The sequence below is a fragment of the Myotis myotis genome, unplaced genomic scaffold, assembly GCF_014108235.1.
Source record: "Myotis myotis isolate mMyoMyo1 unplaced genomic scaffold, mMyoMyo1.p scaffold_m19_p_11, whole genome shotgun sequence".
NCBI lineage: Eukaryota > Metazoa > Chordata > Mammalia > Chiroptera > Vespertilionidae > Myotis > Myotis myotis.
The window spans coordinates 54724882-54746993 of NW_023416315.1; the positions used below are offsets into that span (position 1 = coordinate 54724882).

A 22112-nucleotide genomic window follows, 5' to 3' on the forward strand; every position below is an offset into this window, starting at 1 on the left:
ATTTCCCCAAACGGCTGCCTTTCCCCTTCCCACCATCCTTAAATCATTTTTCATGGCTTTAAATTGAGGGGGATTTTATATCTTTATTCCCAACCTCTCTAGCCTTTCTCAAGTGTCTTATATACTAATTACAGCATTTAACCTGATAATAAACAAAATTCAACCAAGTAAAATTGAATATCTAATTGGCTCTATTAAGCAATTCATGAATCTGGCAGGATCCTATCTACCAACCAGAAGGGCCTCCAAGGGGTTATTTACAAGATGGAAGGTTTTTTTATAGGCAGAAGAGTGTGGCAGGTGAGTTATTAGCAGGTGAAATTATTACTTTCAGGCCAAGACATCACCATTTTGCGGGGGAGGAAAGGGCAAGGGTTTTTATCAAGGAGACTGCCTCTTCTTCCTGGGCGTTGCGGGAAGGCCTGTGGGGCGCCAGCACAGCCAAGGGTGATCATGAGTGGGAGGGTGAAAGGATTGAGAAAAGACAGACAAGAGAATGAAAGCTGGGTCTCGGTGGGACGCTGCTCCCTGATGAGGAGACAGCGCCAGCGCCCACAAGCCGTGTCTTTATTTTATAGCAGATGCCACGAGGCAAAGTAGGGGCGTGATCAAGTTGTTTACAGCATCCTCGCGAGTTTCAACCTCACTTAACTACATGCACCCGAACTCTATCACAAGGCAGGTGGGGCTACGTGTTCAGACCATAGCTTCAAGCTTACAACGACAGCCCTTGGCTATGATTGTGCTGGGAGGGCCCTGCCCTCCAGCTGGGACTTGCACGTGGCAATGAGAGGACCCTGTCCTTTCTTTAGTCCGAAGCTTGAACCTGGCCAAAACACTGTACCTGCGCCCCACAAAGGCCCACATAACAGACTTTTCCAAATTCTAGACTGGTCAATTAAGATTCTATTCCTTGCCGAAACCGGTTTGGCTCAGTGGATAGAGCTTCCGCCTGCGGACTGAAAGGTCCCAGGTTTGATTCCGGTCAAGGGCATGTACCTGGGTTGCGGGCACATCCCCAGTAGGAGATGTGCAGGAGGCAGCTGATCGATGTTTCTCTCTCATCGATGTTTCTAACTCTCTATCTCTCTCCCTTCCTCTCTGTAAAAACTCAATAAAATATACATAAAAAAAAATTTAAAAGAAAAAAAAAGATTCTATTCCTGGGAGATGGTGAAACTGCAATTAACACATTGTATGCGGGAAACGTGTTTACACGTTTTACATATTTATACGTTCTACCAGTGTAGTAGAGCGCAGGACACGTATTAATACGTTGTTTATAGACTAGCGGTAGAATGCGGGTAACATATAAATACGTAAACTAAAGTTATCGTAATTTTACTGAACGTTGCCATTTGCGCAAAAAATTAGCAAAAATGGCCCGCGCCACCTGTTAGCGCGCGATAAAAACTACCCGCAAACAATGTGTTAAAACACAGGCGTGTTTTTTTCATGTCTTCCCAAACACAAGCTCCTTCAGAGCAGGGACTATTTCTTAAACTTCCCGAGTGACTAATGTAAGGCTACCTACATACAATATACTGTGTTGAATTGAATTGGTTAAAAGCCCTTTCCTGGGAACCTGTCAGACCACAGTTAAGGCCAAGTGGATCAAAGGCAACTATAGAATAGCCAGAGGGAACAAAAAGTCAAATGATCCTGGGTGGGCCCCATGTTTGGCTGGTGTTCATACCAAAGTCCTCTATCCCTGAGAGAGACAGTTCATCTACTACAAATTCCTAAACTGAGGGGAATTCACATTGATCATTTTGTAGAATTTCCAATTTGACGACTGAATCCTATCATCCTAACAAAAGGTTTATTTCTGATCTGATCCACGACCCATTTATTTCACTTGGAGTGTTGCGGGGGTGGGCACACACACTTTTCTCCTCTCCCAACTTGGGCCCAGTGCTTGGGGGCCTGCAGATGAACTGACAATAGGTGAACAGGAGGAAAGACAAGATTTATTTACACATGGGTAGGGGTAGGAGCGCTCAGTGATTGAAAAGTCCTGGAGTAGCCAGAAGATTAAGTCTCTCAATTTAACAAAAGGGGGGAGGGGAGATTAGGGCTTCAATGGGAGAGCATAGCAGGTTCTACTGGGCTTTTTGATGCGAATAGAACGGGCAGTCTGTCTCCGCCAGGCAACTAAATTAGCAGTCAACTCCTTTCCAAGGGTTAATGGTAGCTGTATTTTCAGGAGCCTCTGCTTTAGTCAGATCGAGAGAATTCCAGATACAATTTCGTATGCATCTTTTGTAGGTCAAATGTTTCCAATAATCTTTATATCAACTCTGGAGGTCCAAGTGCGTCCCCACACGGGAAAAGGTCTTGTCCCAAAGCCTAAAGAGAGAAACCTTTCTTAGATCCCGGGAATGCGTCTAAACAGGCCCCTGTGACAGCGATTCCAGGCAGGCCAAGGAAGGTCAGAAAGAGATCCTTTCAAAAGCTCAGAGATGGCAAAGGAGAGGCAGAGGCATCGTCGCCGTTTTTCTAGGAGCGCGTGGTGGTGGGGGAGAAAGTGCATATCGGTCCCGGCCAGGCGGTCCGCGAGCTGGGGCCTGTGGGTCCTATGTGGGGAACCTCGGGTAGCATCCGGGCTCCAGCTTGACGACTCAAGTTTCTTCCCCAAACACAGGAGATAATAACATTCCCCTCTAGGAGTGGCCGAGAAGGGTGACTACCACCGGAGGCTGGGCTCCCGGCCCCGAGTTGGCGCTTGCGAGGTGTGTTCTTTCCCTGGAAGGGTGGGGTGGAGACAGGAAGCCTCCAGGGGGCTCCCCACCCGCCGCACGCGCCGCCCCGGCGGGCTTATAAACAGCGCCCCGGCGCCTGCAGATCACTGTGGTTCTACTTCTTTCGGAAGAAGTCTCGCCCTGCGCGGACCGGGAACCGCGCCCTCGCCAACCTAGAACCCAGCGGGAGCCGCAGACCCCCCCGCGCAGTTGGCCGCCTATCCACTCGGTTGCCGTCGCGGTTGACTTTAAATCTGAACACAGCGGTCGGGGTCAGTGGGACCTGCCCTCTGGACCCGGAGCCGAGTGGGAAACCGAAACCGCTGGGCTCCGCTAACGGCGGCGGGAGAGCGCGCGCTCGCGAACCCCGCGCCCCGCCCGAGCGCCGCCCGCGCCCGCCCCCGGGCTCCGTAAGTTTCGATTCCTCCCCGAGCCGAGTCGCGCGCCGCGGCCAGTCCAGCGCAGAGCAGCGCCATGGCGGACCCGGAGGTGTGCAGCTTCATCACCAAAATCCTGTGCGCCCACGGGGGCCGCATGGCCCTGGACGCGCTGCTCGACGAGATCGCGCTCTCCGAAGCGCAGCTCCTCGAGGTGCTGGAGGCGGCGGGGCCCAGCCGCTTCGTGGTGCTGGAGACCGGCGGCAGGGCCGGGGTCACCCGGTTCGTGGTGGCCACCACCGCAGCTCGGGTCTGCCGTCGCAAGTTCTGCCAGACGGACTGCGGAAACCTGCACCTCTGCAAGCTCAACCTGCTGGGCCGGTGCCACTATACGCACTCGGATCGGTGAGTTCGCCGCTAGGGAATGGGCGGGTCCCGGGCTGGGAGGACGGTCGGGGCTGCTGTCCACCAGGGTTGCGCCCCCGGGGCACCTCGCACCCCACAACCTTTGCCTCCAGCCCCTCACTTCCCTGCGAAGAGCTCTTCCTCCAGCGCCTGCAGACTTTTCCTCGAATGTGGCTAAGGCGATATTGCCTGGGGAAGACTACCTTAAACTCCCTGCTCCCTTAGAATACGGTGCTTTGGGACCCGCCACGGCCTAGAGACTGTGAAGGCAGGTTTGGGAAAGAAGGAGAGCCTCCCCTCCCCGGAGCTTGAGTCTTTACCTCTCTGCTACCTCTGTCCCCAGGCGCGCTCCCAGCACCCCCACCGCGCCACGCACCTGGGCCGTCTCCATTCCTCTCTTTGTCCCTTGTCTGATACCTGATGCGCGTCCGCACCGTCGACTAGAGTGGTCCCATTCGCGGTTACCGATGATGTGTGGGCTCCCCGCGCTCCTTCCTGGGGGCCTCCTCGTGGCCGAGCCATGGACCGCCCGCTCTTGGGGCCACTTTGAACGAGCGTGGCTTACCTCCCAGCAGCTCTTTCTGTGTCCCCGCTTGCTCTTTATTGCCTCAAGGTGTGCCCCAAGGTTTGGGTTACGCTTTTTGGCCCGTCTCCCATCTCTCCCTAAGAGAGCCCATTCGTCTGGGTTCAGCCGTCACATCCACCAGGATGGCTCCCACGTGCCCCTCGGCCTCCTGGGCCGCCCAGGCCTTCCAGCCCAATCTAGGCTCTCGGTCTCCCTGGGTCTGAGCAGCGTCTGTACCCGGATAGGAGTCAATCTCATCTTCCTTTCCCCAGGGCAGGGTATCTGACACTCCCCCCACCCCCTTTTCATCCTTCCCAACACCTTCCTCACCAAGGCCCTTTATTGAAGTCTCCCGTCCCCTGCCTGCCTGGTCCTCCGGTCCATCTCCCTTCTGCATGAATGCCTTGTGGAATTCGTAAATGACTGTCTCTGACCATAGTCTTTCTCCCCAACTTTTCTGTCCCTAGGTAGTGCTGCCCAATTATTTTTCTTATATAGTACTTTTCACCCTGTGCCGTCCTTAAAAACTTTCAGTGACAGCCTAGTGTCCAAAATGGTGGTCAACAAACTGTTGAGAAAAACTTTTGATTACTCACCTCCAATTTTATATGTGTAATAAAATATATATAAAAGACATGTTTTAAATGGATGAGGTAGTTGATATAATATTTAAAAATATTTTTGTGTGTGTTTAGGGTAAAACTAAAAAAAATTTAAAAAGTGCTTGAATGTGCTTTGTTGTTTAAAAAATATGTATGAATATGTTGTGAGGCACCAATGTGCAAGTATTTTTGACTTTTAGGAAGCTGTGTGTACAGAGGGAGAGAACTAAGTCACAGCGAGGATGAAGTCAGGAAGGAAGAAAGGACGGAAAGAGGGAGATACAAAGGAAAGGAAAGGAACATTCTAGTAATATACTGAATAACAATGGAGTAGAAAGGCTTCGTTTTCTCTTTCTGTTGTGAAATTTTTTTCCGCCAACTTGTGTTGGCTTTAAGACCTAATTAAATTAAAAAAAAAATGTTTTATTGATTTTTTACAGAGAGGAAGGGAGAGGGATAGAGAGTTAGAAACATCGATCAGCTGCCTCCTGCACACCTCCTACTGGGGATGTGCCCGCAACCAAGGCATATGCCCTTGACCAGAATCGAACCTGGGACCCTTTAGTCCACAGACCGATGCTCTATCCACTGAGCCAAACTGGTCAGGGCCAAAGTTTTAAATATATATGCTTCTTTTGATTTTTTTACTATAGATATTTAAAAACTATATTAAAATAATGAAAAGAGAATGATGAACCCCATGTACACATCATTTTGCTTCAACAGTTTTAAAATTATAGACAATTTCATTTATTCCTTCCTCCCTATATCCATCCCCAACTCCAATGTGTTATTTTAAACCAAAAAGAGTTCATTTGCTTCATAAATACTATCTAAAGCAGTGATTTTCAACCTTCTTTATCTCGTGACACACAAATTACTGATATTCTTCGGCACACAAAGATTTTGTGCTGATCTGACCCCAAAAAAGGTATAATTTTAATTCATTCACATCAGACAGCTATTGTGGATATGTTTCATAAATATATTTAGAAATTTTGTTTCAATTTCTTATACACCAACTTTAGAAACATTAGTTTAGAAACTTTAGTTTTATGACTTTGAGAAACATTAGTTTTTTGAACTTTATTTTTTGCCTGGTTTAAGACATCAAAACCCATCTTAAGGTCACAAATTGGGTTGTCAACCTTTACTTTTCTATATTTTAAAATAATATGTATATATAACATAGGGATAATTTGGTCAGTGAAAGTTGGAATGGATCTTTTGGGGAATTCATTAAAGTTACTTTTTTTAATGAAGTGATCCATTCTGATTTCTTACATTTATTTGTCTTGTAATATTTTTTATTAACTTTTATTTCTTTTACATCACTTTTGAATTTGAGAATTACAAATTTTTAATCCATCAATGTACATTGCGTCTTCATAATAAGGACCCTTGGGAGAATTTTTTTTTCTTTTTGCCTTGGAGCCTAAAAATATGTTTTTCTCCCAAGTATGTTTTAAAAATGTTCTCCCCATCTTAGCAACTTATAAAACCTTATCTTCTAAAACTTGAAGTGTGCGAGTCTGAGGACTTGATTCTTTGATCACTGGTTAATTACCATTCAGTTTGGTAAACTGTTCTGTTTGAGGACAGTTTGCATTTTGCTGGATTTATAAAACTGCTTCTGTGGGGCTGTTATATGTAAATGGGATCTCTCCTATTCTGTAGTTCATCTTTTCTCTTACATTGCTTTTAGCCATACATTTTAGTCAGCAACATGGCTTGCTTTATTGTTGGGTAATTATTTGTTTTGGTGCATCAGCTTGGATATTGCTGTTTGCTTTGCTGAAATATTATGCCCACTGGTGGAGTTCTAATCCTAGTTCGGACACACAAACCATAACTAGAATTCATTGGGCAAATAACCATGAACCACGCACTCTAATGAGCACTTTAGAATAGGTATCCAAATTAGTCTTTACCATGATTTTTGAGGTAGGTATTTGTAAGCCCCACTTAATGTAAGGAAACTCAGGCCTAGAGCTGTTTAGAAATTTACTGAAGTTCACGTAGCAGATAACTGGCAGAGTTGGTGTTGAGCCTATATCTGCATAACTTCTTGACTAGCTGCTTGTGTGGTCAAATAGCTGTGTGAAGTGTGATCTTTCATTAATTCCAGTTATTTTTTGCAAGCATGATTTCTGTTTAAAACAGGTGTCTGTGTATTTTCGACCAGCTTTGTGGTTTCTGCTCATGTGGCTGTTTCCTCTGTGCTCTTTCCTGTTTGTATGCCTTTCTTTCCTCTGTGGTGAACTTTGGTTGAGCAGAGGTAGGTGGAGAGAGGGTTAGTTGACTGCTTCATAAACTGAAAACAAAACAAAACAAAAAATCCGCAACCACCCAAAAGAACAAAAAGTGCAAAGAATAGTATAACAAGCACCAGAGTACAGTGGGGCCTTGACTTACGAGAGTCCCGACTAACGAGTTTTTCGAGATACGAGCCATCTCTCGGCCGATTTTTTGCTTTGAGTTGCGAGCTAAAATTCGGTTACGAGCCAGCTTCAGATACCTCACCGCTAGTTGGCGCAGCGAACATACAGTGAACGCCACACTGATTAATGGCATTTCAATTCATTGTAATGGTGAAAATTGATTTGACATACGAGTAATTTGAGTTATGAGCTCCGTCACGGAACTAATTAAACTCGTAAGTCAAGGCCCCACTGTATATATATTCTGAGTATATTAATATAACAAAAGTTATATAAAAGAATAAGCTCACAACTCATCTTCCAGAATAAATAAATGTTTGCATCTTTCATTTTTGCTTATCTTTTTAAAAATATATTTTTATTGATTTCAGAGAGTAAGGAAGAGAGAGAGAGAAACATCAATGATGAGAGAGAATCATTGATCAGCTGCCTCCTACACAGCTGCCCCCCACTGGGGGATCGAGCCTGCAACCTGGGCATATGCCCTGATCTGCAATCGAACCCTGACCTCCTGGTTCATGGGTCAATGCTCAATCACTGAACCACACCAGCAGGATAGTTCATTAATTATAACAGCTGTGTAGTATTTCATCAAATGATTTATACCACAATTCAGTACCTGTTCTTCCAATAATGAGCACTGGGATATTTCCAATTTTTGGCTACAACAAACCATGCTGCCAAAAATATACACTTAAGATCAATTCTCTCAGCAAATTTTAGTATACATTATTATTAACTATGGTCACCATGGTGTACTGTGGGGAGCCGAAACTCAGTCCCTGGTCAGGCACCATATGTGGGGAGCTGGCACGGCCATGGCATACTCAGCCCCAGGGCGCCTTATGTGCCATGCCAGCTCAGCCTGGTTCAGTGACCCTGAGTGTGGGGGGTGAAAGGATTGAAAAAAGACAGACAAGAGAATGAAAGCTGGGTCTCGGTGGGACGCTGCTCCCTGATGAGGAGACAGCGCCAGCGCCCACAAGCAGTGTCTTTATTTTATAGCAGATGCCACGAGGCAAAGTAGGGGCGTGATCAAGTTGTTCACAGCATTCTCGTGAGTTCCAACCTCACTCAACTACATGCACCCGAACTCTATCACAAGGCACGTGGGGCCACGTGTTTGGACCATAGGTTCAAGCTTACAACCACAGCCGTTGGCTATAATTGTGCTGGGAGGGCCCTGCCCTCCAGCTGGGACTTGCACGTGGCAATGAGAGGACCCTGTCCTTTCATTAGTCTGAGGCTTGGACCTGGCCAAAACACTGTACCCGCGCCCCATAGTGTACCTTAGATCTTTAGAACTTACTTATAACTGAAAGTTTGTACCCTTTGACCAACATCCTCCCCACACCCCTGACAATTCTACTCTCTTCTTAAATGATTTTGGCTTTTTTTTTTAGATTTCATATTTAAGTGAGATGATGCAGTATTTGTCTTTCTGTAACTGGCTTATTTCACTTAGCATAATGTCTTTTAGGTTCATACGTGTTGTCACAAATGGCAGGATTTACTTCTTTTATGGCTGTATAATGTTCCATTATATACATATTACCACATTTTCTTTATCCTTTCATCTGCCCATGGACACTTAGGTTGTTTTCATGTCTTGGCTACTGTGAATAATGTTGCAATGAGCATGGGAATGCAGATATCTCTTTGTGATAGTGATTTCATTTCCTTTAGATATATACCTAGAAGTGGGAGGGAAAGATGGAGGGGAAAAGAGAGAGAGAGAGAGAGAGGGAGACTTTCATGTGAGAGAGACTCATTGATTGGTTTCTTCCTGCATGAGCCCTAACTGGGGCCAGGAATAGAACCTGTAACCCAGGTACGTGCCCTTGACCGTGAATCAAACCCACCAAGACCCTCTGGTGTATGGGCTGGCGCCCTAACCACAGAGACACATTGGCCAGGGCTGGTATTTCTTATTTTAATTATTTGAGGAACCTCCATGCTGTTTTCCACAATGGCTGTACCAGTTTACAGTCCCTTCACCACTGTGGTGCATTTGGTGTATATTTTCTCATTTATTTTTTTTCTACATATGTGTGTATTTTAAGCAGTATTTAGGATTGTTTTGCCTGTTTTCAAGCCTATAAGCGTCATCAATACCAGATGTATAAATTTTTGCTTTGTTTTCTCTTGTTTGTGCAGCATGATGTTTCTGAGACTCACCCCTAATATACAGAGCCCTATTTTGGTACCGCCTTGAGAACTGGGCAAGATGGACTTCTGCCCTGCACCCTCTGCTCTACAGGCCCTAGTTCCAGCCCTCCTCCAGTTGTGTCCTTACTTTTTAAGGAGCCCAGGAGGCCAAGGAATGCCTCATCACCTTCTCGGCCATGCTCTAGTTCCTGGGACCCTGGAATTCCCAAGCCTATTTCTGGAGCTTGTGTGGGCTTCTTCCCCAGGTCTTCATACATGTGGAAGAAATTTGGCTGGCATGTCCATTGCCTTTGCATGATTGCATGAGCAGTGTGGCACAAGAGCCTGAGTTGGGAAGAGAAGTAGTAGGCTGGAGCTGGGAGCCTAGCTGAACTTTCTTCATTCTGTTATTTCTTACCATAGAACTCTGAGGTCTGAGAATTCTAAATTCCAACTTGGCCTTCCAAGTCATTATAAAAGTACTAGAGGCCTGGTGCACCCGGTGCACGGATTCGTGCACTGGTGGGGTCCCTTGGCCTGGCTTGCACCCTCTTGCAATCCAGGACCCCTCGGGGGATGTCAAACTGCTGGTTTTGGCCCCATTCCTGCAGGCCAGGCCGAGGGACCCCAGGGCCTCTAGTTTGCATATAAGATCTTTGGTTAATCTCTTCCCACCTGCCCCCCTCCCCTCTTCCCGCTGAGATTCATCAGTCTGTTCCATGTGTCCATGCCTGTGCATTGAACATCTGCCCCCTGGTGGTCAGTGCATGTCATAGCTACCAGTCAAATGGTTGAACAGTTGCTTAGGCTTTTATATATATAGATGTTAAGATAGGAAGATAGAACATGTTTTATTGAACCATTTCTTAGCTTGATTAATTAGTTTTAAGTATTTAGACACTTGGTGCATGGACCTCTATTTTATTTTGCCCCAGTCCCACAGATTTTAGGAGAGTGACTGCTCTAGTTCATTCAGATGTATAGCTTTCTTTTGTATGAATGTACACAATTTGCATATCAATTTTCATATTTTTAAAGTGTAGATTGTTTTCTTTTTTTTTATAAATTGTTTTATTGCTTAAAGTGTTACAAAGAATATTACATATGTCTCTCTTTTTTTTTCCCCCCGCCCTTGACAATCCCCTGGCCTCCCCTACCCCCAGAGTGTAGATTGTTTTCAATTTTTTGCTATAACAAACCGTGATGTGTTGGACATTTTGATATATCTTTCCTTGTGCACACATGCAAGAGTTCCCTAGGTATCTAGTAGTGAATATCCAAACTTAACCTTTTTAAAAAATGTTTTTATTGATTTTTAGAGGGACAGAAAGGAAGAGGGAGAGAGACAGCCCCCACTGGAGATCGAGCCCACAACCCAGGCATGGGCCCTGACCAGCAATCCATCCGGCAACCTCTTTGTGCATGGGTTGACGTTCAACCACTGACCCTCACTGGCCTGGCTGTTTCCATTGATTTTAGAGAGAGGAAAGGAGAGGGAGAGACAGAGAGAGACATCAATGTGAGAGAAACATGGATTGATTGGTTGCCTCCTGCATACTTCCCAAGCATGGATAGAACCTGCAACCAGAATCGAGCCCACGACCCTTCGGTGCACAAGAGAATGCCCATCCGACTGAGCCACACTGGCCAGGGCTGTATACCAAGTTTCATCCCTGCAGAAGAATATGAGGGTCCCTTCCTTCATTTCCTTGCCATTTGATATCATCAGCCTTTTAAAATTTGTTCTAATACCAGGAATGTGAAATGTACCTCATTGTGGTTTTAATTATTATTATTTTTAAAATATATTTTTATTAATTTCAGAGAGAAAGGGAGAGGGAGAGATAGAAACATCAGTGATGAGAGAGAATCATTGATCAGCTGCTTCCTGCACGCCTCCTACTGGGCATGTGCCCTTGACTGGAATCGAACCCAGGACCCTTCAGCCTGTAGGCCGATGCTCTATCTACTGAGCCAAACCTGCTAGGTCTGGTTTTAATTCTTTCTATATTCTGGCTTGTAGCTCTTTTAAGTCACATTGCTTGTCTTACTTGGTATCTACTTCTTAGTAGTTGCTTATTTGCTTTTTTTTTTTTTTTGTCATCTTAGTTCTCTGTCTGTAATAGACTTTATTATTATTATTTTTATTTCTTATCATTGCAAACTGTATATAGTTCGGTGGCAATAAGTCATGATGTTGTGCAACCCTCACTACCGTCTAGTTCCAGAACATTTTCATCTCCCCACAAGAAGCCATACCCATGAGCAGTCACTCCTCTTCCTCTCCCCAGCCCATGGTCACCTCTGACCTACTGTCTTTGCAGATTTGCCTATTCGGGATGTTTCCTCTAAATGGAATCATACAAGATCTGTTGCATTGTGTCTGGCTGCTTTCACTTCGGTTTGCCTTTTACTTGTGTATGTCACATGTCATTTGTGTGGGTGTATTTACCCAGGAGGTGTCTACCTGGAAGTTCCTTCTGTTGCTCATTGTGCTCTGTCCGTGCAGTCATGTTGTTAGGCCGATGGCCTTGGGGACCTGCTATTTTCTGTGACATCAAGGCACAGATGTGTGTACCCTGTAAGAATCATTTGGAAATTTTCTTTTCTTTTTTATGTTTTTGGTACGAGAACATTTATTTGTTAAATCACAGAGGCAGAAGAAGTAGTTTCTACAAGAAATGGGCTTAGGCCAGGCCAATGTGGCTCAGTGGTTGAGTGTTGACTCATGACCCATGATTCATGAGCGAGACCCATCGAACCAGTTCCATTCCCTGTCAGGGCACATGCCCAGGTGTCAGGCTTGATCCCCAGTAGGGGGTGTGCAGGAGGAAGCAGATCTTTCCATCTCTCTATCCCTCTCCCTTCTCTCTCTAAAAAAATAAATAAAAACATATTTATAAAAGAAGAAAGAAATGGATTTAGGAAGCAAGTAGGAGGTAAAGGAATGTCTATTGGAGCTTGGGAGTGAGGAAGCTAATGGTAACCTGCCTGGGGCAGGGAGGGAGAGGGGGAGGGGGAGGGGGCAGGGGAAGGGAAAAGGAAAGGGAAAGGGAAAGGCATGGGCTTGCTCCCAGGAGGGAGAGTGCTCATTTGGAAATTTTTCTCTTTATAGATTCTCTGAGTTTATTTTAATTTGATCCAATTTGACTATCATTTTCTGCAGCTTTCTGTAGACAGTAAGAAACCACGACCTTATAAGTGATACTGAATCATGATAAAATCCAAAATAGTGATAAATAGGTATCTGATAACATTTTCTACTTTAAAAAAATAATTCTTTATTGTTGAAAGTATTACATATGTCCTCTTTTCCCCTCATTGTCCTCTCCCAGCCTGCCCCCGCCCCCCAGCCTCCACCCCCTCCCCCATTGTCTGTGTCCATTGGTTATACTTATATGCATACAAGCTCTTTGGTTGATCTTTTATCCCCTCTCCCCCCAATATTTTCTACTTTTAAGCAGAATATAGAGATGGCAAAAATAAATATTTACAATAAGTATAGATTTGTTTTCCTTCTATAAAAGGGTTCTAATATGCTTACTGTTTCTGACCACATTTACTTCCAAACATGTATCTGTTGTGACCTTTACCTGTAGGCTACTTTGGAATTGGCAAGGCCCCAAGATGGAGTGGGAAAGGAGTAAAAGAATCCAGAAGGACCAAGGATATCAGGCCCAGTGAGAAATCCGTTTAACCAAGTTGGAGCAGGGGAGCTGAACTAGGATTGGAAGGAGAGAGTAGAGACCTATTTTATGATCTTTTAACACTCCCCTACTGAGAAGAGACTCAGTATACTTCAGACCAACTCAGAGCACTGGGTTAAGAGACGTCATCTAGAGAGAAGTAGTTTCTGAACTACTTTGATTCCTTGCCCGTCAATAGAGGAAATTTTGATTGTGTACACCTGTCCTATATAATAGTAGAGGAATATGCAAATTGTCCGGGACGCTGTAACATCATGACCGCTCAGCAGGAGGCATGCACAGCAGGAGCGGGTGGGCGGGGCCTTCCATCACTAGGAGGGCTTCCGCGCCCAGCCCAGGGCAGCTCCCAGCGGAGGTGGCCCCCACGTGGCCTGGCCCAGAGGCTGCCCGACCCAGGGGTGGCCCCCGGCGGAGGCAGCACTCGGCGGAGGCGCGTGCAGGCCTGCCCAGCGCTGACGTGACGCTTCCTGCATGTGTTACTGACCTGGGAATGTGGCGCTGCCTACATGTGTCCTCGCCCAGCGCTGACATGACGCTGCCTGCGTGCGTCCCCACCCAGAGCTGACATGGCGCGGCCTGCGTGCATCCCCGCCCAGCGCTGACATGATGCTGCCTGCCTGTGTCCTTGGCGCTGCCTGCGTGCGTCCCCGCCCAGCGCTGAGGTGAAGCTGCCTGCTTGCGCCCCTGCCCAGTTTATTAATCATATACATTTTACTTATTTTTTTTTCATCTCTGACACTTCTATTATAGAGAAAGGGCAAATAGGGAAAATATATTAAAATATTTTCTCTAATTAATTCCCTTTTAATGTGCATGAATTTTGTGCACTGGGCCACTATTTATGTATATATTTATTTAATAATGTAATGTATATGTCTTTTTTTTTTTTTAATACTCACTCTGAGGACATGCCTAGAGAGAGGAAGGGGGAGAGAGAGAGAGAGAGAGAGGAGAGAGAGAAAGAGAGAAAGAGAAACATGTATATGAAAGAGAAACATTGGTTGGTTACCTTCCCTATGTGTCCCTACCTGCGATTGAACATTGTGGTGCACAGGACAGTACTCAACCAACTGAGCCACTTCAGCCGGGCATAACTCTTAATTTGTATATTAAACATTTGATATATTTTTACCTTTTAATAAAACTTTAAAATCAACCTTATTGAGGTATGATTTACATACAGTAAAACGTACCACTTAAAGGTACAGTTGAAGAGCCTTGACAAAGGGATACACTCATGTAACCACCATGGTCAAGATAAAGACTATTTCTTTCAGTCCTAAAGGCTCTCTTGTGCCCCTTCTAAATGAACCAGTTAATTGCCTCTCCCCTCAACCCAGGCAATGATTTTTTCACTCTTTTAGAAAATAAGTGAGAGTTGTAACACTCCCCTCCTCCCCCCAGTGCTGATGGATCCATCTTGGGTGGCCCCCAGCGTTGGAGCAGTACTTCTGGAACATTGCTGTATATCTGGATCACCTGGCGGCGGGTGGGGCGAGCTTATTAAAATGCAGCTCCCCAAGTCACACATCAGAACTTCTGGTTCAGAAGGAGTCGGTTGGGGCCGGGATCTGAATCTGCGTTTTTAACATCACCCTGAGGATTCCTTTGCAGAGGCTCAGGGATCACACTTTCAGAACCAGGATGTGAGGATCACTCCCTGGTAGAGTGAGAAGGCAGGTTTTATGTGTGGCTTCTTTGCAGGGGTGTGTGTGTGTGTGTGTGTGTAAAAGAGAAATGGGTTCTTTAGTGCAGAGTGAATGAAGATGAAGAAAGTCTGTTTTCTCCGAGGTTAGGTGACATAGTCCTTGCTTCTCTATGGGACTGTTGTAGTGTACCCCACGAATCACACAAGGACGCCTCAAGAAGTTGAATTAGGGAGCCACATTTATTTCCAAGCCTGCGACTACGAGGGGGCTAATGCTCTCCAAATCTCATAGTGCCTGAGTGATGGCAGTAGCCATCTTATAAAGGCAAAAACCACATCCTGCTAGACATTGGAATGTGGAATTATCTTGCAAAAGCAGTTTTACAGAAGCAGAATTGAGCAAAGTTAAAATCTTTAAAGGTTATCTATACTTTCATCACCTGGAGCCACTGAGTCACCAGAAAGTATTCCTGGAGACACTGAGTTAAGGAAAGCGATTTTGTGGCTCTGGTCCTCAGACACAGAATAGCCTTTGTGATGTGGGCTGGCAACACACGGGGGTGATTTATGTGAGTTTCCAGGTCTCCATCTGGATACTGAGGTAACTACCCTATTGTTTAAGCAGGTGTGTACAGAAGCCAGAATAGCAGGGTTAAAATTCAAACAGCAGTTTTTACCGAGATGAATGTTACTATGCTTCATTGCTTCAGTACAATTGACTGGCGATACAGGAAATGAGGACATTCCGGTCACCCCATCAAGAATATTTCTTGAGCACATATTTTGTGTTGCAGACAGTAGACTATTCTGAAGCTTCCGCCCCTTCCTTTCTCACTAAAAGAAATCCTCAAATACGGTTAAGCAAGTTAATATTTCTCTCTATTTTAATATTCTTAACTTCCCAGGGGATCCATGTTGGAAGCTTGGCAGAGGGAGAAGGGGGGTGCGTGTGTGAGGAGAGTAGCCTTGTCTGACCTGCTTTGTCTAATCAAGATTTTGGCAATACTGCCACCACCTCCTACTCTACTCTTGCCACGCCCTACACTTTTTCTCCATCCTGATATGGATAGCACCCAAACTTTGCTGCCCATTGGAATCACTTGCAAAGTCTTTAAAAATTACTGGTGCCCGACTCCTACCCCCTAGACATTCTGATTTAATGTCTGACATGGGTATTGGGATTTTGTAAAAATCCTCACCTGAGCATATGTATGTTGACTTTGAGAGAGAGGAAGGGCGAGAGAGAGGGAGACATAGATTTGCTGTTCCATTTATGCAGCCACTGGTTGATTCTTGTATGTGCCCCGACGGAGGAGACACTCCGCAGCCACTCACCTGGACGATGCTCTAACCAACTGAGCCACCGGGTCAGGACGAGGGTTTGCTTCATGGATAACATATTATTCTTTAGGCCAGTGTTCTCTAGATTGTATCTCTCACACATCCTTTTTCACCTGGCTTATATTATGGTGAGCTAGTTCCTGTTTTCTGTGCAAATTAAGTACCTCTTTGTTTTTACCAATCCCCCACCAGGTGTTGAGAAGCTGAGAGGGTGAGGGAGAGACGGGAAGGAGTATTTTGATACAAATTATTGTAAAAAAGACTAGACTCTCCCTTGGTTATCTTCCCCCCCCCCCCCCCCCCCCCCCCCCCGTTGGTCGGTTGTGGAGCCCAGAGCTGCTGCTGCTGTGTTTACCGACTTGTGAAATGGAAGAGACCAGTCCAGGAACCTAACCCACAGGCCTAATCGGACCGCTGCAGCCCTGGTTCTCAGCCCCAGGGCCCCACTTCCCGTTGAGCTAAATCGGTCTCTGAGGGTGTGGCCCAGGTTTGAGTGTTTGGTATTTCCAAACACTCCTGGCAACCTAAGAAACACTCAAACCTGTAGAAAATCTGTATGAGTTTAGCTGAGCCAAACTGACGACAAGGGAAGCAAAATCTCAACGGATTGAGAAAATGCTCTGCAAAATGGCAGTTTTGCATCTTTCTTTCGACATTGCAATCAAAGGAGGAAGTGCAAGGGGGTTACAGGAAATCCACTGGTGTTAGATTGGGAAGGCGGGAGAAAGCAGAGCGGGGAAATCTCTAGAATTGGATAAGAAGTAAAAGGAATAGATATATTTTTTACAGAGGTGGGTGTAGGATAGGTAACAGTTAATTAACATAATGTGAAGATTTGTGGTCTTTGCTCTGGTGTGATTGTGCTTAGAGTGGTGGGGAAAGGCAAATTACTTTGATATTCCAAAGAAATGTTATGGTAAATTAAAAAAAAAAAGACCGTAGACTCAGTTAAGGTAAACATTGACCTTTGTTAGGGAAAAATACTGGCCTAGGACGTGACTCCCACCACGAACTGTTTTAGTTAAAAAGTTACAATTGCAGACTATCCTATGTGGCTACTTTTGGTCTCTGAGTTTGTCAGGCTGCATGTAGGCCTCCCCTGAGCTTGTCAGGTTTGGTATGTGGCGCCTTTTTCGTCCAGGGATGACACCACTCCGAAGGTGGGGGAGGATGTATTTGCCAGGGTTAAAAGAACATTTTGTTTTGTGGCTGGAAGAGCAAAGTGAGGTCATTTGCGTTTATGCGTTTGGCCTGAGATTCCTGAAAGAAACAGTTCTGCCTCTTTCAAGGCCACCTCTACTGTTTTTAAAGGCTATCTTTTATCCCAACTCCTGCTGCTTCAAGTTTATCTGCAAACAATTGTTTTTCCCTGGGCAGTTCATCATGGTTTGTAGGCGAGCTCTTTACTGTGCTAGGAGGTGGGGAGTCCTACGGCTGCAAACCAACCTTTTGGGGGACCCCATTGTCCTTTGTTGGAGAAGGTTGAAAGGTTCAGAGTGGGCTGGGGTCGCACACCTATGACATGAGGGTGTAGTGTATTAAAAGTTTTTATTTCAGGCGTCTGGGTGCAGATGGGTGCAGACTGGGCTGAGTGATGAAGGGGAGTCAGCAGAGAGTGTAAGAAGCGGGGAGAGTTTTATCAGCTGTTGCTGGCTGCAAGCAGTTTGGTGGTTGGCTGACATAAGGGTCTGGTCCTTTGTTCCTCCCTACACCAGGTGTCTCTTGGTTTATCTGAACTATGTGGTGCTCAAGGCTGCAAGTTTGCTGCAAGATAATCTGCTAAGCACAATAAGTTTTTCTCTGCCCCGTTTTATTCTCTTTAACCCTTTCAAAGGTAATCTTGAACCTGCTACTTAATTGGACCAGCAGCCTCAGCACCACTTGGTAGCTTGTTAAAAATGCAAATTCCCTGCCCTGGCCGGTTTGGCTCGATGGATAGAACGTCGGCCTGCAGACTGAAGGTTCCCAGGTTCGATTCCGGTCAAGGGCACATGCTTGGGTTTCGGGCTCGATCCCCAGTGGGGGGTGTGCAGGAGGCAGCCAATCAGTGATTCTCTCTCATCATTGATGTTTCTAACTCTCCCTCTTCCTTCCTCTCTGAAATAAATAAAAATATATTTTAAAAAATGCAAATTCCCATTCCCATCCCCCAGACCTACTGATCAGAAACTCTGGAGGTGGGGCCCAGCAATCTGTGTTCTTACAAAGCCCCTAGAGCAGTGGTTCTCAACCTTCCTAATGCCGCGACCCTTTAATACAGTTCCTCATGTTGTGGTGACCCCCAACCATAAAATTATTTTCGTTGCTACTTCATAACTGTAATTTTGCTACTGTTAGGAATCGTAATGTAAATATCTGATATGCAGGATGCATTTAGGCGACCCCTGTGAAAGGGTCGTTCGACCCCCAAAGGGGTCGCGACCCACAGGTTGAGAACCTCTGCCCTCAAGGCTTCTGATGTGGGTAAAAGTTTGAGACTCAAGCAGTGGGTCTGGGATGGGGCCTGAGGATTTGCATTTCTGACAGCCTCCCAGGTGATGCCTATCCGGGGACCTCTCTTTGAGAACAGCTGCCTTAGAGAACCCCAGGAAGACATGGGAGAGTTTCACACTATTTCTTGGCTTAAGCCCACTAGCCGATACGAAGGACCTGGAGCTGGGACAAAACGATCAGAAGAAAGCGCAAAGGAAGCTTCTGCCACCTTAAACCTGAGCATGGAGGCATCAACCTGCTACACCCTCTCTATGGTTTACACCCGTGGTCGGCAAACTGCGGCTCGAGAGCCACATGCGGCTCTTTGGCCCCTTGAGTGTGGCTCTTCCTAAGCCTTAGGAGTACCCTAATTAAGTTAATAACAAGGTACCTACCTACATAGTTTAAGTTTAAAAAATTTGTCTCTCAAAAGAAATTTCAATTGTTGTACTGTTGATATTTGGCTCTGTTGACTAATGAGTTTGCCGACCACTGGTTTATACGCATCCTCTCTCCTTGGACTCTGCTCTCAGTTTTCCATTTAGTACAGTGGCTTAAGTAACCCAGAATGGTGCTTTTTTTCCCCCCTTCTTTTTTCCTTTCTGACTTGGAAAAGTTTCAGATGTCTGTTTTTGTTTGCCCAGATTGAGTTTTAGTTTGTGTTTTGCGATCTGGGTATTTGAGTCATCTTTGATTTCTCATTTTCCCCAGCCTTAGTTTCCCAAAGTAAACAGTATACTGTTACCTTAGGATTATTGTGACAAATAAATTAAACAACAAAGTTCCTGTCACTTAGTGAATATGTAATAAATGTTAGTTTCTGTACTTCTGGTCTCACCCCCAAATAGATGAGCACAGTCCCACCCCCATCCTGTGGCTGATCAATATGCCGAAATTAGGGCAAAGATAGAGAAGTCTAGGGAATGTGGGGAAACTGAGCAGGGTTTCCGGTGGGGGTGGGGGTGGGGGTGGGGGTGCAGATCAGAAACCAAGGCTAGACATAGATGTTGCAGACTGAGGATGGGTTCAAGGTGCGTGTCCTGGAATCCAGAGGAGCGAGTGGTTTGCCCGAGGATGGAGAAGGGAAATGAGAAGTGAAACTGGATGGGCAGCGTGTTGGGTGGGCTCTTCCTCAGGCAGGGTGTCCTGGCTGAGCTTGGAAAGGCCTGGAACGCAGGCTTCCAGCAGAGGAGCCCCCATTAGGCCCCTGGCTGCCTGTAGATTTAGAGGAAATACTCCAGGGATCTTGGAAGTGCCCCACTCCTCCGTTAGGACACGACAGACACCTAGTTGTGACCAAAGCTGTGTCTCTCTGGGGCCTGGAGAGGGCTGGGTCCTCTTCTATGACCCTTTTTAGGTGGCAGGAGAGCTGCCATAGCCTTGGCTCTGTGTTCAGGATGTCTGGATTGGAGCTAAAGGGAAAAAGACTCTTAATTCCCTCTGATGAGCACTTGTTCCTTACCTCCCAGGCAGAGGGCAGAGCCTGTCTAGCTAGTGGTGGGGTGTTTCCAGCTCCGTATCAAGAGGATCATTAATGGCATCGGCCAGTGGAGTGAGATGCCCTGTGAGGTAATGAGGCTCGCACACAGCCTAAAGCTGTGATGGAGGGGCTTTCTGTTCTGGGTGGAGGCTGGGCCCTTCCTGCTGTAGCTTCTCTTCAGATCACCCCCTCCCATGGGGCTTGAGGGAGTGATAAGGTGGAGCCTTCGCCCAGCTGCTGAGGGCTCTGGGTGGTGAGGGTTGCTGGGGAGCAGTTATCTGAAACCACAGAACCCAAAGCAAGCAGAAAGCTGAGGTCAGCCTTATCTAGAAGTGCCCGAAATGGCTGAAAGCCAGGGCCACCTGGTGGAGAAAGCGGCGAGGGCCGCCTGAGAAAATGGCTGGGATAGAGGCAGTGCCAGAGCCTGGCTCGCTGCCCTTGACTTCTCTGAGAAGCAGGGTGCGTGGGAGGGCTGCAGGGTTGTGAGGGGGCTGGCAGTTACCCATTCTGTGATTTTTCTCATGAAGGCTCCACTGCTGGATCTGAAGGCAATTCCAGAGAATTTCAGAAATGCCTTACACACAGGCGGCAGCACGAGAATGAGTGACTTTCAAAGATTAATTCTTAGAGAATAACTTTTACCTCAGATGTTTACATTTAAAAACAAATGATCAATTTCAGCAAGATCATTTTGCAAAGTCATTGGCATTTCTTTTTTCATAGTAATAATGAACTAAAAAAATAGTGGCAACAGATAAATGTTTACTATTTGGGAAACGAAGGAGAACTGTTAAAAGAAAGATTTTAATTCTCAATAAGGAAAATAGAACAAGGCAAATAAATGGAGATATTTATTAAGTGCAAATTAAAAATATAAGTCTAATTCCTACCTATTTGAAATAGCAAAATAATAAAACTCAACGTTAATGTGCTTGTGGGGAAATAATCACACTCACATATTGGTATGTTTTCTGGAGAGCAGTAGATCAAAATGAAACACAAGCTGCCAAGAAAATAATTGTGTCCTTTGGGGAGTACTCCCAAAGGAATAATCCCAGGAAAATAACAGATAGGAAGAAAGGTTATTTGTATAAAGATAATTGTAGTCACACTATTTATATAGTGAAAATCTGGCCATAACCTAACCACCTGATAAATTGATAATGGTTGTGCAAACTAGAAAATAGAACATCCCATCATATATATTTTTTTATTGATTGATTTTGAGAGAGACCAAAACATCAATTTGTTATTCCACTTATTTATGCATTCATTGGTTGCTTCCTCTTTTTTAAAAATATATTTCTTTATTGATTTCAGAGAGGAAGGAAGAGGGAGAGAGAGATAGAAACATCAGAGTCAGCAAACTATGGCCTATGGGAGGAATCAGGCCTAACACCTTTGTTTGTAAATAAAGTTTTATTGGAACACATAAAAAAAATGATGAGAGAGAGTCATTAATGCCCCCTGCATGCCCCCCACTGGGGATCGAGCCCACAACCCAGGCATGTGCCCTTGGCCGGAATCGAACCTGAGACCCTTCAGTCCATAGGCCGACACTCTATCCACTGAGCCAAACTGGCTAGGGCTGGTTGCTTTTTTTATGTATCCTGACTGGGGATCGAACCTGAAACCTTGGCGTATCAGAACGACACTCAAACCAACTGAGCAACCTCGCCAGGGCAATATCCCATCATATTAATAACTATTGCAATCATAAGTCTGAGAACTTTGGTGATACATTAGGTAGCATATATAGATTAAAAAGTGGAGTGAGTTTGTTATGTAGACATTGCTAACTGTCAAATTCTGTTTGTCCGATGAAACCATCAGTGTTCTCAGGGCTTCTCAGTGATCTCAGTCAGTGCATCTTGGACTTCAATGTGATTTCATCATTTGGAGATATTGTTGGAAGATGGATTTTGATTCAGTAGGACTAGGGTAGGGGCTGAGATTCTAAATTTCTGACAAGCTCCCAGGTGCTACTGGTTCTCCTACCACACTTTGAATAGCCAAGATCTAAATCTTTGCCACTTAGTATGGTGGCCACTCGTTATATGTGGTTATTCCAATTTAAATTAATTAAAATAAAGTAAATAGAAAATGCAGTTCCTAAGTCTCACTAGCTCTATTTTAAATGCTCAGTAGCCATGTAGGGCTTACATCTTGGAAAGCTTGGATGAGA

The 22112-nt window shown here is 45.5% G+C and overlaps 1 protein-coding gene and 1 long non-coding RNA gene across 4 annotated transcripts in view; one reads left to right on the plus strand and one right to left on the minus strand.

The window, feature by feature from the left end:
* Positions 1 to 1950: 1950 nt before the first annotated feature.
* LOC118666632 lies at positions 1951 to 4332 on the minus strand. The gene is made up of 2 exons (XR_004970992.1): positions 3900 to 4332; positions 1951 to 2349 (listed from the first exon to the last, which is right to left on the minus strand). It is a non-coding gene; the product is annotated as an uncharacterized LOC118666632 (long non-coding RNA).
* ZC3HAV1 (zinc finger CCCH-type containing, antiviral 1) overlaps positions 2771 to 22112 on the plus strand; it is a 40246-nt gene continuing 20904 nt past the window's right edge. Inside the window, exon 1 of one of the 3 annotated variants that reach the window (XM_036329038.1) lies at positions 2771 to 3523. In XM_036329038.1, the coding sequence (XP_036184931.1) occupies positions 3216 to 3523 (308 nt within the window). In that variant the 5' untranslated portion in view covers positions 2771 to 3215. Of the gene's footprint in view, positions 3524 to 19933; positions 20017 to 22112 lie in introns of those variants that run through there. The other 2 variants (XM_036329036.1, XM_036329037.1) reach the window with 2 other exon arrangements.